At 50.0% G+C, this 14,170-nt stretch overlaps 2 protein-coding genes across 8 annotated transcripts in view; both read right to left on the reverse strand.

Annotated features, from left to right (window-relative positions):
• The window catches only part of UFSP1 (UFM1 specific peptidase 1), a 224,494-nt gene that overhangs the window by 162,294 nt on the left and 48,030 nt on the right, over positions 1-14,170 (reverse strand). The window contains exon 3 of one of the 4 annotated variants that reach the window (XM_083472876.1): positions 9,545-9,688. The exons of the other annotated variants lie outside the window; for them this stretch is intronic. The gene's annotated coding sequence lies outside the window, so the exon portion shown is untranslated. Of the gene's footprint in view, positions 1-9,544; positions 9,689-14,170 lie in introns of those variants that run through there. 4 annotated transcript variants of the gene reach the window in all.
• Positions 1,962-11,105, reverse strand: LOC310692156 (N-acetyllactosaminide beta-1,3-N-acetylglucosaminyltransferase 4-like). Of its 4 annotated transcripts, none has more exons than XM_083472784.1 (4): positions 10,887-11,105; positions 7,964-8,036; positions 5,012-5,611; positions 1,962-2,913 (listed from the first exon to the last, which is right to left on the reverse strand). In XM_083472784.1, exons 3-4 carry the CDS (start codon positions 5,592-5,594, stop codon positions 2,480-2,482), a joined length of 1,017 nt encoding a protein of 338 aa, XP_083328910.1. In that variant the 5' UTR covers positions 5,595-5,611; positions 7,964-8,036; positions 10,887-11,105; the 3' UTR covers positions 1,962-2,479. The 4 variants fall into 4 exon arrangements, with proteins under 4 accessions (XP_083328910.1, XP_083328912.1, XP_083328911.1 ...); XM_083472786.1 differs by lacking the exon at positions 10,887-11,105 and adding an exon at positions 8,960-9,261; XM_083472785.1 differs by lacking the exon at positions 7,964-8,036 and having other exon boundaries at positions 10,887-10,951.

Consider the following 14,170-nt stretch of genomic DNA (forward strand, 5'->3'; position numbering starts at 1 on the left):
TAAACGGTGTTTCCGTGCGCTGCTCTGGTTTGCCAGAAGCGGCTTAATCATGCTGGCCACATGACCCGGAAGCTGTACGCCGGCTCCCTCGGCCAGTAAAGCGAGATGAGCGCAGCAACCCCAGAGTCGGCCACGACTGGACCTAATGGTCAGGGGTCCCTTTACCTTTACCTTTTAAGGAGTCTCTATGGGAGTATATTGTATTTAATTATGGGGTAACAGAGTTTTTAGGGGGCTAACCAGGTTGAGATAGCTGGGATAGCAGGCTTGTTGGTTTTTGAATGTCTGATTTAGATTTTTCAATTTCGTTGTTCTGTATAGGACAATGACAATAAAGCTTATCGTATCGTATCATATCGTATCGTAAGCAGGTGCTTCTGGCAAACCAGAGCAGCGCACGGAAACGCCGTTTACCTTCCCACTGGAGTGGTACCTATTGATCTACTTGCACTGGTATGCTTTCGAACTGCTAGGTTGGAAAGAGCAGAGACCGAGCAATGGGAGCTCACCCCGTCGCGGGGATTTGAACCGTCAACCTTCTGATCAGCAAGTCCTAGGCTCTGTGGTTTAACCCACAGTGCCACCCGCGACCCTCAGGTTGTTATATATGTATGCAAATAAATCGTTTATCCCAGGGGTCAGCAACCTTTTTCAGCTGTGGGCCGGTCCAACGTCTCTCAGACCATGTGGGGGGCCGGACTATATTTTGAAAAAAAATATATGAACGAATTCCTATGCCCCATGAATAACCCAGAGGTGCATTTTAAATAAAAGCACACATTCTACTCATGTAAAAACACGCTGATTCACTGACCGTCCGCAGGCCGGGTTGAGAAGGCGATTGGGCCGGATCCGGCCCCCGGGCCTTAGGTTGCCTACCCCTGGTTTATCCTAAAGACACCAATGTCTCCGCTGTCTGTCCCTTGTTCCCTGGAAAGTGAACCCTGGCTAAGAACCAAAAACCCCTGGAGTCTTGCACCTCTCAGAGACTGGGATGACTCAATGCACTCAAGAGGTATGTATCTTCCCATATGCATAAAAACGTAATGCTGTCGTCACACTGCAGTCAGCGCAGTCGCCGGTTAGGCCACGCGTGGAAACACCAACCTTCCCCTTGTAACATTAATATTCTCCAGGTGTATTCCTCCTCATTTTACACAGGGCAAAGGGAGAATGGATTCAGGGCATCTATTTTGTGCCTGAAGATTGAGGAAAAGTCCGGTTTCGTGTCTCCCACAAGCGACAGGATCAGACAAATCGTTTCTGGAGCTGTCTACGGCAGCCTCCCCCAACATGGTGCAATGTTTAGGCTTTGTGCAGGCCCCACCTGTACAAACATGCGCTGTTCCCAGGGGAGGTGGGAATGTGCTTTGCACGTGGGGTGTGCAGGCGAAACTTTGTCCAATCTAGTCTGTGTAGGTAGGACACTGAGGTCCAGCACCGAGGGCCTTCTGGCAGTTCCCTCCCTGCAAAAAGCTAAGCTACAGAGAACCAGGCAGAGGGCCTTCTCGGTGGTGGCACCCGCCCTGTGGGAACGCCCTCCCTTCAGATGTCAAGGAAATAAACAGCTATCTGACTTTTAGAAGAAGATTAAGAACTTCAGGGAAGTTTTTAATGTGTGACATTTTAATGTATTTTTAATCTTTGTCGGAAGCCGCCCAGAGTGGCTGGGGAAACCCAGCCAGATGGGCGGGGTACAAATAATAAATTACTATTACTAGCTGGCCCTTCTGAGGCAAGCCAATGCAGCAATGGCCATGCGGATCCTTCCTAGCGTCTGAGGGTGGCACGACGAGCCTCTACGAGACGTCCGATGCCCCTGGGAGCAGGCTGTCCAGCTCGGGTACGCGAGAAAGGCTGGCCCTCTCTGCCTTCCGTCCCAGGGGCTCGGGCACATAGCTGTCAACTTACAGATTTGAAAATAAGGGACCAGCAGCCTCAAAAATAAGGGATCAGCAGCCAAAATAAGGGATTTTAGTCAACCACCTGAAATACAAAAGTTTAAAAGGACCAGATAATTTTGGAGAGCAGCGCCGGTTTTTAGCCCTTCGTTTCCAAAGGTTGCTGTTCAAGCTGGTGAAACACTGCAATTAAATAACTACAAGCAGCAGCCACTTTTCACGCAAAACGAAGTCCAAGCTACGAAGATGGTACCCAGGCAGAGATGCTCAGTTCGGCGACCGCAAGGAGGATGGCGGTGGAAGAGCCCGAGGCTCCCGCCAGTCCCGGCGGGGAAGGGCTCCCGGGGGCCAAGGCTGGTGAGAGGAGGCCAGAGGGGGTCAGGCCGGGCAGCCAAGCAACACAGTTGGAGCCTCCCTGGCTGGCAGGGAGGGAGGGAGAGGAGCTGCTTCCTTTGAAACCCGGGAAATTTAAGGGACATCATCAATAAGCGACAGCAGCGGGACACGGCGCTGGGATAAGGGACTGTCCCGCCATAGAAGGGACAGTTGACAGCTATGCACAGACGGCCGGCCGCCACTCAGCTGCCCCAGAGCTCCTGCCACACCTCCTCCATCCTTTCGATCGAGCTCCCGTGCACCGTCAGGGAGTCCCGGTACAACGCAATCTCGTCCTTGGGGATGCCCCACACTTTGAAGCGCTTGTCGTGTCTGTGGGGGATCCCGGCAGCCAGAGTTAGGAATGCCATGTAGACGTCGTCCAGGGGGAAGACTGGGAGCTCCAGGGACGCCTGATGTAGGGCAGGGATCAGGGGGCCGGGCACGATGAAGCCCCCACCGGAGGCAAAGTTGGGGTAGTATCGCTGCGAGTAGAGGGCAGTGGAGACGCCGTACTTCCCTGTCCTTATCACAGCTGAGTGGCGTTGGATGTTCCCATGGATGAAGCGGGAGGCGTTGGGGGTCTGAGCCAGGTACTCGGTCAGCGCTGGCAGGTTCACAAAGAGGTCATCGTCCCCTGGAAAACAACAGTGCTTCAGTATAATAATAATAATAATAATAATAATAATAATAATAATAATATCTGTGGCATCCTGCCTTATGAGAACCCACCTACATTCCGGGATCAAATCAGAAACCGGCTTCTCTTAATAATAATAATAATAATAATAATAATAATAATAATAATAATATATTATTTATACCCCCAGCCACTCTGGGCGGCTCCCAATCGAGTGTTAAAAACAATACAGCATTAAATATTAACTGGGTGACCTCAGCCATTCTGGGCGGACTTCCAACAAATTAAAACAAAAGAAGATGTCAAGCATTCAAAACTTATTGTACAGGGCTGCCTTCAGATGTCTTCTAAAAGTCTGGCGGTTCCCTCCCTGTGAGAAGCCAAGTTACAGGGAACCAGGCAGAGGGCCTTCTCGGTGGTGGCTCCCGCCCTGTGGAACGCCCTCCCAGCAGATGTGAAGGAAATAAACAACTATCTGACTTTTAGAAGACATCTGAAGGCAGCCCTGATTAGGGAAGTTTTTAATGTTTGATGTTTTATCGTGTTTTTAATGTTCTGTTGGGAGCTGCCCAGAGTTGTTTATTTTTTTTATTTTTATTTTTTATATTTTTATTTTTATTTTTATTATTATTATTATTATTATTATTATTATTATTATTATCATTTTGCTGGCTTCATGGTTTTTCCCACATTACGGTTTTTGCATAAGACACACACACACACACACACACACACACACACGAACGCACGCACGCACACACACACACACACACCATTATTTGCAATCATTCTTGGTCACCCACCTCTGCCCACCTTCCAGCCTGTCAACATCCTTCTTAAATTGTGCTGCCCAGAACTGGACACAGTATTCCAAGTTGGGTCTGACCCTGGCAGAATACAGCGGCACTATGACTTCCTTTGATCTGAACACTATACAGTGGTACCTCGGGTTAAGTACTTAATTCGTTCCGGAGGTCCGTTCTTAACCTGAAACTGTTCTTAACCTGAAGCGCCACTTTAGCTAATGGGGCCTCCTGCTGCCGCTGCACGATTTCTGTTCTCATCCTGAAGCAAAGTTCTTAAGCCAAGGTACTATTTCTGGGATAGCGGAGTCTGTAACATGCAGTGTCTGTAACCTGCAGCGTCTGTAACCCGAGGTACCACTGTATTTCTGTTGATGCAGCCTAGGACAAAGGTAAAGGGACCCCTGACCATTAGGTCCAGTCGTGGCCGACTCTGGGGTTGCGGCGCTCATCTCACTTTACTGGCCGAGGGAGCCAGCGTACAGCTTCCGGGTCATGTGGCGAACATGACTAAGCGAACAAGAGCAGCGCACGGAAACGCCGTTTACCTTCCCGCTGGAGTGGTACCTATTCATCTACTTGCACTTTGAGGTGCTTTCGAATTGCTAGGTTGGCAGGAGCAGGGACCGAGCAACGGGAGCTCACCCCTTCGTGGGGATTCGAACTGCTGACCTTCTGATTGGCAAGTCCTAGGCTCTGTGGTTTAACCCACAGCGCCACCCGCGTCCCGCAGCCTAGGATAGCATTAGCCTTTTTTGCTGCTGCATCACACTGCTGGAGTTCAGCTTGACGCTTGACGCCTAGATTCTCTTCCCATGAGCTGCTAGTAAGCCAGCTGGTCCCTATCCTATCTTCGCGCATCTGCTTCTTCCTGCCTAAGAGCCAGGCCTCCTTCTTGGCACACCTGCCCTGCACCTTTGGCCCCCAGCAAGCCCGTGACGTACTGTATTTTTTGCTCTATAAGAATCACTTTTTCCCTCCTAAAAAGTAAGGGGAAATGTGTGTGCATCTTATGGAGCGAATGCAGGCTGCGCAGCTATCCCAGAAGCCCAAACAGCAAGAAGGATTGCTGCTTTCACTGCACACCAATCCCTCTTGCTGTTCTGGCTTCTGAGATTCAGAATATTTTTTTCCTTGTGTTCCTCCTCCAAAAACTAGGTGCGTCTTGTGGTCTGGTGCGTCTTATAGAGCGAAAAATACGGTTCAGAATATTTTTTCCCCTTGTTTTCCTCCTCCAAAAACTAGGTGCATCTTGTGGTCTGGTGCGTCTTATAGAGCGAAAAATATGGTACCTTTGAAGATGTAGGTCACACCTGGGCAGCTGCTGTGTACCCACTGCAGGAAACATCGTTCCTTCAGGGACAGGTTGTGGTGCGACTCCATGAAATCCCACAACAGGATGTCCCTGAACTCCTCATTCTCCTCCGTCGCCAGGTTCATCTCCTTCTGGTTGGGCGACACGGCCATCAGGAACACATGTCGGATATGGAAGCCCCCCATCTCCCGCGGCCGCACCCAAGTGCGCCGCAGCGCCGCCCTTCTTGCGCTGGACCCCGGGTGGGACTTGATGGCCAGCAGAAGCAGCGGGGCGGCAGAGGCCTCCGGGCACCAGCTCTGCTCGCAGGTGAGCTGCCGGCATCGATATTGCTGCAGTTGTGGGAAGAGGTCATTGTAGATGCCCGGGTCGAGGCGATAGGTATAGGTGCCGTCGCTCAGGGTGGTGGCGTTGGCCAGCGGTGGGGGCTGGAAGGTGGCGCAGCAGGCACAGGGCGAGGGCACCCACTGGCGTGCCATGCGGGTGAGCTGCCAGTGCAAGGCAGCGATGGTCAGGAAACTCCCAAGAATCACGATACAGAGTATGTGGGTCTTTCGCATCCTGAGGCGGGGGAAACCTGTCCGGAAAAAGGAGGAGGCAGCAGTGGGTCAGTTAGCGGGGGCTGTGGGTGCTCTTGCGCCCCCGCAGGAAACAGGCCCGATCCCAGACCCCCGTCCCCATTTCCCAGAGACGTCGCTGCGAGTTACAGCGGAACCAGGCACAGGGCCTTCTCAGTGGTGGCACCCGCCCTGTGGAACGCCCTCGCACCGGATGTCAAAGAGAAAAACAACTACCAGACTTTTAGACGACATCTGAAGGCAGCCCTGTTTAGGGAAGCTTTTAATGTTTAATAGGCTACTGTATTTTAGTGTTCTGTTGGAAGCCGCCCAGAGTGGCTGGGGAAACCCAGCCAGATGGGCGGGGTATAAATAATAAATTATTATTATTATTATTATTAGAGAAGCCGGTTTCTGATTTGATCCCGGAATGTCCCTGAAGTGTAGGTAGTTTCCCACGAGGCAGAACACCAGAGATAACAGCGAGAACCTAGTAAATATACGGACTATTTGAAAAGTAATTGTAATGAACCGATTACGCTAGTAGGACTGCAAGAAGTTTTGTAAGGAGTTCTATCTGAAATATTGCAAGAAAGACTATGAGGAGAATTATTAATGAATGATAATTACGAGTAATAGAGAAGTTATTGAAAGAATATATTGCAAGAAAGACTATGAGGAGAATTACTAGTTAATGATAATTAAGAGCGATAGAGAAGTTAAGAAATGCAGAATAAGCGATAAAGAACGAAAAATCATCAGAGGTTGTTGACGGAAGACTAAAACATTGTGTAAGAGAAGTTATGTTATATGATTGTTGGAAATGATATGTTAAAAAACTAATAAAAAATTATATAAAAAAATAGAATATGTGTTTTTCAACTCATTGTAAATCACCTGTCCCTTTCGCTCTCTGCCCTTCTTCGTGCGGCGCAGGGTTGAACTGCGGAACTCCCTGCCTCAGTATGCCGACCTGAGTGGCTTCAAAAGAGATTTGGGCAAATTCGCAGAGGAAGAGAGGGCCATTGCTGGCTACTTGCCAGAATGACTTTCCTCTGCCTCCATAGTCGGAGGAAGCAACGCTTTTATGAATGCCGATTTCTGGAAATCGCAGGAAGGGAGGGTTCCTTAAATGGAGGCCCGTTAGGGAGCTGCGGTGGACTTAGTTATTACTGCTATTATCGTTATTATATATTTATTTATACCCTGAATTTTCCCCCTGACGGGAGGGCGGCTTACAGACACAAACAGGAACAGGCTAAAAATATGGGGGTAAATCTGTCATGAAAAGACAATTAAACATTGATAGAATTAAAACCAGTGCTTTTTTTTTCTTTTTTAAAAAAATGTTTAGGGGGACTCTCATTTATTTCTGCTCATATTGAAATACTGCCCCTCAATGAATAGGATAGAATTTTATTATTACGGTCACAGACCAGTTCCGGCTCACTTACAATATCAGGAAAATCATAAAACACAACAGGGATACATTGAATTGCAGTTGGGTATAACGGAGACAATTCAGATATAGCAGTAGTTAAAAAAAATATATTCTATCTTGATCACTAAAATATAACCTAAAATTGTCATTTAAAACCTTAATCGTTTTAGTAGTACAGCTTGTTCCCTAAGTTTTATGGCAGTCACACAGAATTTGGCCACCCTGAGCGTGATCTCTAGATCCTTGCCCTCTACCAGGAGTTTTAGACATTGGAGTTCGGACCCATTTGGAGATTTTTGTACAACAGGAGTGATAAATACCGAGCGTATATCCCCACAGAAACGGCACCCCTCAATGAGGCCAAACTTAGATTCAAAAAATGTCTAGGGGTATGCGTCCCCCCAGGGAAAAAAGCACCGATTAAAACTATATTCGTACATAAATTCTGTTTAAAACATACCGATAATTACTGTAAAAGCAGACTACCCTCTTCTCCCTCAAAAAGACGCCTGCAGTCAGGATTCGAACACGAGACCGCTCTCCCCGCCTGCCGTTTCCAGCAACTGGCATTCAGAAGCAACCTGGCCTGTAGCCGTCGACAGCCCTCTCCCCCTCCATGAATTTGTCCAGTCCTCTTTCAAAGCCATCTAAGTTTGTGGCCCTCATGTGGCAGGGAGTTCCGCAGTCTAATTACATGCCGAGGAGCCGAGGTTTTGCAAGGGGGCTCTGCTTTGACTCTGTCTTATTTCCCTGGGGAACCCCTTGCCATGTAGAGTTCAAAAGAAGAAGACCTTTCCTTCATGTTTTATCAGAGGCCGGTGGCCTCCCGTCAGGGATTCTCCAGCTGCAATCCCCGCATTGCAGGGGGTCAGGCTGGATGACCCCCAGGGGTCCCTTGCAAGCCTACAATTCTGTGAAAGTTGGAACTTACCAGCCTACTTGTGTTTTCGGGGAGAGGCCTTGAGGAGGAAGCAGATGTTCTCTTCGCTGCCGCCCGTTTTTGACTGAAAGGATGTCATGGGAGAGCGATTATTCAGTACTATCTCATTGCGAGAAAGAAAGTAAATTTCAAAGAGGCAGGAAGTCTCAGCGCCTGCGGTTGGACCAGTCTAACGACCGCGGATATTAGGATCTACGCACAGCAAAGCAGGATGCCGTTTCTTCTGTGCAATTTAGGCGCCTTGGACAAACGCCACCTGGAATCCTGTGTCTCGTTCTGGGCACCCCAGTTTAAGAAGGAGATCGACAAGCTGGAGGTTCGACCGAGAGGATAAAAGGGTCTGGAAACCAAGCCCTATGAGGAACGGTCGAAGGAGCTGGGTTTATTTCGCCTCGACAAGAGGAGGGGGAGATGGTATCCAAAAGGCTTTCTCGTGGAGGAGGGAGCAAACCCGAACCAACGGATGCAAATCGCAAGGAAGGAAATTCCGCCTGAACATCAGGAAGAACTTTCTGGTGGCAAGAGCTGTTTCCCGGGAGTAGAAGGAAGCAGTGGTGCGTCCGCTCTTAAAGAAAACATCCCTAGATCCTTTAAATGTAAAGGGACCCCTGACCATTAGGTCCAGTCGTGGCCGACTCTGGGGTTGCAGTGCTCATCTCGGTTTACTGGCCGAGGGAGCTGGTGTACAGCTTCCAGGTCATGTGCCCAGCATGACTAAGCCGCTTCTGGCGAACCAGAGCAGCGCACGGAAACGCCGTTTACCTTCCCGCCGGAGTGGTACCTATTTATCTACTTGCACTTTGATGTGCTTTTGAACTGCTAGGTTGGCAGGAGCAGGGACCGAGCAACGGGAGCTCACCCTGTCACAGGGATTCGAACCGCCAACCTTCCAATCGGTAAGCCCAAGAGGCTCTGTGGTTTAACCCACAACGCCACCCGCGTCCCTTAGATCTATCCAATTACCGCCCGGTTTCGAATCTTCCGTACCTGGGTAAGGTAACTGAGAGAGCAGCTGCCAAACAGTTAGGTAGATTTCCGGATGAAACATCGTCTCAGTTTGGACCCATTTCAGTCCGGCTTTCGCCCTGGTTACGGGACCGAGACGGCTTTGGTCGCCCTAACAGATTATCTCCGTAGACAGCTGGATTGAGGCGGGTCGGGACTGCTGATTCTCTTAGATCTGTCAGCAGCCTTCGACACGGTCGATCACAAACCTTTGGGCCAACGCCTTGCTGACGTAGGGATTCAGGGCACAGTCCAACAACGGTTGCGCTCCTTTATCTCTGGTCGGGGACAAAGAGTGGCGCTAGGGAGGGAGTTGTTGCTGCAGCACTCCTTTCCCCGATGCTTTTTAATATCTTTATTGATGCTTTTGAATTCTGGTGCTGGAGGAGAGTCTTGAGAGTCCCATGGACTGCAAGAAGATCCAACCTCTCCATTCTGAAGGAAATCAGCCCTGAGTGCTCACTGGAAGGACAGATCCTGAAGCTGAGGATCCAAGACTTTGGCCACCTCAGGAGAAGAGAAGACTCCCTGGAAAAGACCCTGATGTTGGGAAAGATGGAGGGCAGACGGAGAAGGGGACGACGGAGGACGAGATGGTGGGACAGTGTTCTCGAAGCTACCAGCATGAGTTTGACCAAACTGGGGGAGGCAGTGGAAGACAGGAGGGCCTGGCGTGCTCTGGTCCAGGGGGTCACGAAGAGGCGGACACGACTAAACGACTAAACAACAACATATGCCCCCTTGCCCAGATTGTCTGGAGCTTTGGGCTAGGTTGTCATTAATATGACGATGACACCCAACTCTATCTGTTGATGGATGGCCGCCCTGACTTGGCCCCGGACACACTGACCAGATGCTTGGAAGCTGTGGCTGGACGGCTGCGTGGGAGCCGGTTGAAATTAAATCCTTCGAAGACAGAGGTCCTCCGGCTGGGTCGGGACGACATGGGATTGGGGGACCAACTCCCGTCTCTCGCGGGGGCTCAATTACTGCCAGCGCCTTCTGTCAAGAGCTTGGGTGCAACCTTCGACGCCTCCCTTTCCACGGAGACCCAGGTTGCAGCCGCAGCAAAGGCGGCATTTTTCCATCTCCGCCGTATCAAGCAGTTGGTCCCTTTCCTTTCCCGCCCTGATCTGGCCACAGTGATCCATGTGACGGTCACCTCCAGGCTTGACTACTGTAACTCGCTCTACGTGGGGCTGCCCTTGAAGCTGTCCCAGAAACTCCAGCGGGTGCAGAATGCTGCAGTGAGGCTCCTTATGGGGTCCTTGCTGTGGGATCACATTCATCCAGTGCTCTACCAGCTGCACTGGCTCCCGGTGGAGTACAGGGTCAGGTTTAAGGTGCTGGTTTTGACCTTTAAAGCCCTATACAGCCTAGGACCCTCGTACCTACGGGACCGCCTCTCCTGGTATGTCCCACGGAGGACCTTAAGGTCCACAAATGACAACACTTTGGAGGTCCTGAGCTGCAAGGTGGTTAGATTGGTCTCAACTAGGGCCAGGGCCTTTTCAGTACTGGCCCCAACTTGGTGGAACGCTCTGTCACAAGAGACCAGGGCCCTGCAAGACTTGACATCTTTCCGCAAGGCACGCAAGACAGAGCTGTTCTGCCTGGCCTTTGGTTTGGACTCAGTCTGACCCTTAGGTTTCCCTCCCCTTACGGCTTTGACTTTTAAAATGAGGCTGCATTTTAAATTGCATCTTAACCTGTATTTTAAATTGGGTTGTTGTTTTTTTCCGTTGTTATTTTACTGGTGTTAGCTGCCCTGAGCCCAGCTTTGGCCGGGGAGGGCGGGGTATAAATAAAATTTATTTTTATTAGCAGGGATTCCTGGATTGCAGAGGGGGTTGGGATGGATGACCCTCAGGGGTCCCTTTCAGCTCTGCCATTTTTGGATTCTACTCACAGCGAGTCGAAGGGGTGAGCCTGGCTGCTGTCTTTTTCCTTTTCTTCCTCCGTCTTGGGGTCCCCCTTGTAGAAGAGGAAGGGAGGGGGAAAGGTGGGGGCAAGAGAACAAGGGTGAGTTGCCCCGGCTGCCCGTTCCTGGGTTTGGCGCCACCTCCTGTTGGCCTCCTTGCCTTCTGCCCTACCAGTCCCAGGTGAGGGGTCTCACCAGGCCTGCTTGCTACTGGCACCCAACTTTCCTGGAAAGCACAGCAGAAGCAGCACCTAGCCTTCTTAGCCTTATCTCTTTGCTAAAATCAACTCCATAAGATTCTGGAAAGGGTCCAAGCAAGCAAGCAAGCTGTAATACGATAATATGATTTGCAGTTCTCTCCCTTGCCTGGAAATGGCCGCAGGATGGAGAAGGAATGGTGCCTGAATGGGCCCTTAATAGCTGGAAGGGAGGAAGTTGCTGGATCAGGCCAGAGCAGTGCCTCAAGGATCCCCACCATTGTTCATTGTGGGTCGGAGAAAAGTCACCGAACTGTGGAGCTGGGAAGGGACCCAGCGGTCGTCTAGCCCAACCCCGCTGCAACGCAGAAATCTTTTGCTCCACGTGGGTCTCAAACCCGCGAACTTAAGATTGAGAGTCTCATGCTCTACTGACTGAAAGGAAAGCAAGGCAGGCCTTTATGTTCCCCTCCCTGTTTTACAATGTTATAGGAAAATCCTTGGGCTCACTTGGATGACCAAACAAAGACACCATCCAGGAATAGAGGAGCAAAACAGCAGCCAGTAGGCCTGGTCTTTATTCAAACGACTGTTGCAACAGGACTCACACCCAGCACATGGGAGAAGCAGGAAGAAGCGGGAACAATAAAGGATGGCTTCCACTTTTATCAGTTTTACAAAGGAACCCACAACACCCCTGAAATTACATCATGCACACATCACAAATACATCACAAATTGGGAGGTTCTGGCGACAGAAACCTGAGTATCAGGGCTTGACCCCACCCTTCCCTTGACCTCCAGCTCCCACCCATCAAGTAAGACAAAATAAATATTTACAAGTTCCTGGTTTCCCTAACATAAATTCCTGCAACAACGCAAACTGCCCCAAACGTCACAGCTACATCGCGAGACGGGTTGCGCACGCAAAACAGATCATGCTCAAGAGTTCACAAGCCTGTCACTCAGAGTTATTTGAGCAATACCTTCTATTTGCTTTTCCCTCCGGGAGCAGCCTATGGAAAAGGAGAAGACTTTGATGTCACAGTTTAATTGACGCAGACTGGCCCCTGTTCCAAGTCCAGAATTTGCATTCGGTTTTCTCTGAGTGATTTGCAAGTTGTAAAGTTTAGGTTTCCTCAATAACTTCCTGCTATGTGCTCGGAAGGGGTATCAGTGTTCAGCCTGACGCTAAATATTATAAACTCAAATAAAGGGCCTATTTGTTCAAGGGATGGTTCCTAATTTTTGAAGGGTTAAGGACTGGTTATCTGTGGAGTGTGCACTGTCAGGTGTTATTCGTATTTTTTAAATATTAAGAGTGTGACTTCCAGTTTAGCTCTGCAAGGATAGATCATGTGCCAACACTAACTAAACCTAGGAATTATGGGTGCCTGACACCCACAAACTCTGGAACCCAAAACTCATAGAACCACAGAATTGTACAGTTGGGAGGGACCCCGTGGGTCATCTAGTCCAACCCCCTGCAATAATAATATAATAATAAATTATTATTTATACCCTGCCCATCTGGCTGGGCTTCCCCAGCCACTCTGGGCGGCTTCCAACAGAATATTAAAATGCAGTAATGCGTCAAACATTAAAAGCTTCCCTAAACGGGGCTGCCTTCAGATGTCTTCTAAAAGTCAGATAGTTGTTTATTTCCTCAACATCTGATGGGAGGGTGCTTCACAGGGAGGGCACCACCACCGAGAAGACCCTCTGCCTGGTTCTCTGTAACTTGGCTTCTCGCAATGAGGGAACCACCAGAAGGCCCTCGGAGATGATCTCCGTGTCTGGCTGAGCGATGGGGGTGGAGACGCTCCTTCAGGTCTACTGGGCCTTTGAGGCCGTTTAGGGCTTTCAAGGTCAGCACCAACACTTTGAATTGTGCTCAGAAACGTACTGGGAGCCAATGTAGGTCTTTCAAGACCAGTGTTATGTGGTCTCGGCAGCCGCTCCCAGTCACCAGTCTAGCATTCTGGATTAGTTCTAGTTTCCGGGTCACCTTCAAAGGTAGTGCCACGTAGAGCGCATGGCAGTAGTCCAAGCGGGAGATAACCAGAGCATGCACCACTCTGGAGAAACAGTCCGCGGGCAGGAAGGGTCTCATCCTGCGTACCAGATGGAGCTGGCAGACAGCTGCCCTGGACACAGAATTGACCTGCGCCTCCATGGACAGCGGTGAGTCCAGAATGAGTCCCAGGCTGCGCACCTGCAGGAATCGAGGGTTAAAATCCCTGGCAGGTGGCCATCCAGCCTCTGCTGAAGAACCCCCGACAACAGAGAACCCACATGCTTATGAGGAAGTCCATTCATAGCAAAACGTAGCGTACGGCCAGAAGCCCAGCAAACTAAAAGGAGGATCAAGAAAAGCTGGAGGGAAAATATTTAATGTTGGAAAAGCCAACATCAAACAATCCATAATACAAGATCCCAAGTGCCATATGGACATCACAGCATTTAAAAAAAATTAAAAATCTGGATTTTCCCTTACCTGAGAACATCTGATAAGCAAAAAAACCTCTGCTTACAATTGCAATCTCTGCTGGTGTTGAAATGTTTTCTTTCGTGGGTGGGACTGATTCGGATAGTCCTTCCCCCACCACTTAATGGATCCAAATGGTTTCCAGAGAGTGGTAGGCGATGCTTTATCCGAGGTTGATGGCCTTTCGGCCGATTCCCTGGTGGCCCGATGGAATGCGGAGTTAATCAGGGCTATTGACTGTTTGGCTCCGAAGCGCCCTCTCTGATTGCATGGAGCCCGGACAGCCCCGTGGTTTTCCACGGATCTGAGGGCACTATCATAAAGTGGTTCCGCTCCTTCTTTGTGGGCCGTGTCCAGAAAGTGGTGGTGGGGGATGAGTGTTCAGACCTCTGGGCTCTCACTTGTGGGGTGCCTCAGGGTTCTGTCCTCTCCCCCATGCTTTTTAACATCTATATGCAGCCGCTGGGAGAGATCATCGGGGGTTTGGGCTGGGTGTCCATCAATATGCGGATGATACCCAGCTCTATCTTTCTTTCAAATCGGAATCAGCGAAGGAGGTGAAGGTCCTGTGTGAGTGTCTGGAGGCGG

Source organism: Podarcis liolepis (genome assembly GCF_965112155.1).
Source record: "Podarcis liolepis genome assembly, chromosome: 13".
NCBI lineage: Eukaryota > Metazoa > Chordata > Lepidosauria > Squamata > Lacertidae > Podarcis > Podarcis liolepis.

Bases quoted from the DNA above. Each gene is read 5' to 3' on its own strand.
- LOC310692156 (XM_083472783.1), bottom strand. From the start codon at position 9,020: ATGTTTCATCCGGAAATCTACCTAACTGTTTGGCAGCTGCTCTCTCAG. The intron at 5,612-8,959 runs GTACGGAAGATT...TTTTCCGGACAG, and splicing joins CTCTCAGTTACCTTACCCAG to GTTTCCCCCGCCTCAGGATG. The intron at 2,914-5,011 runs GTACCATATTTT...GTTGTTTTCCAG, and splicing joins TGTGACCTACATCTTCAAAG to GGGACGATGACCTCTTTGTG.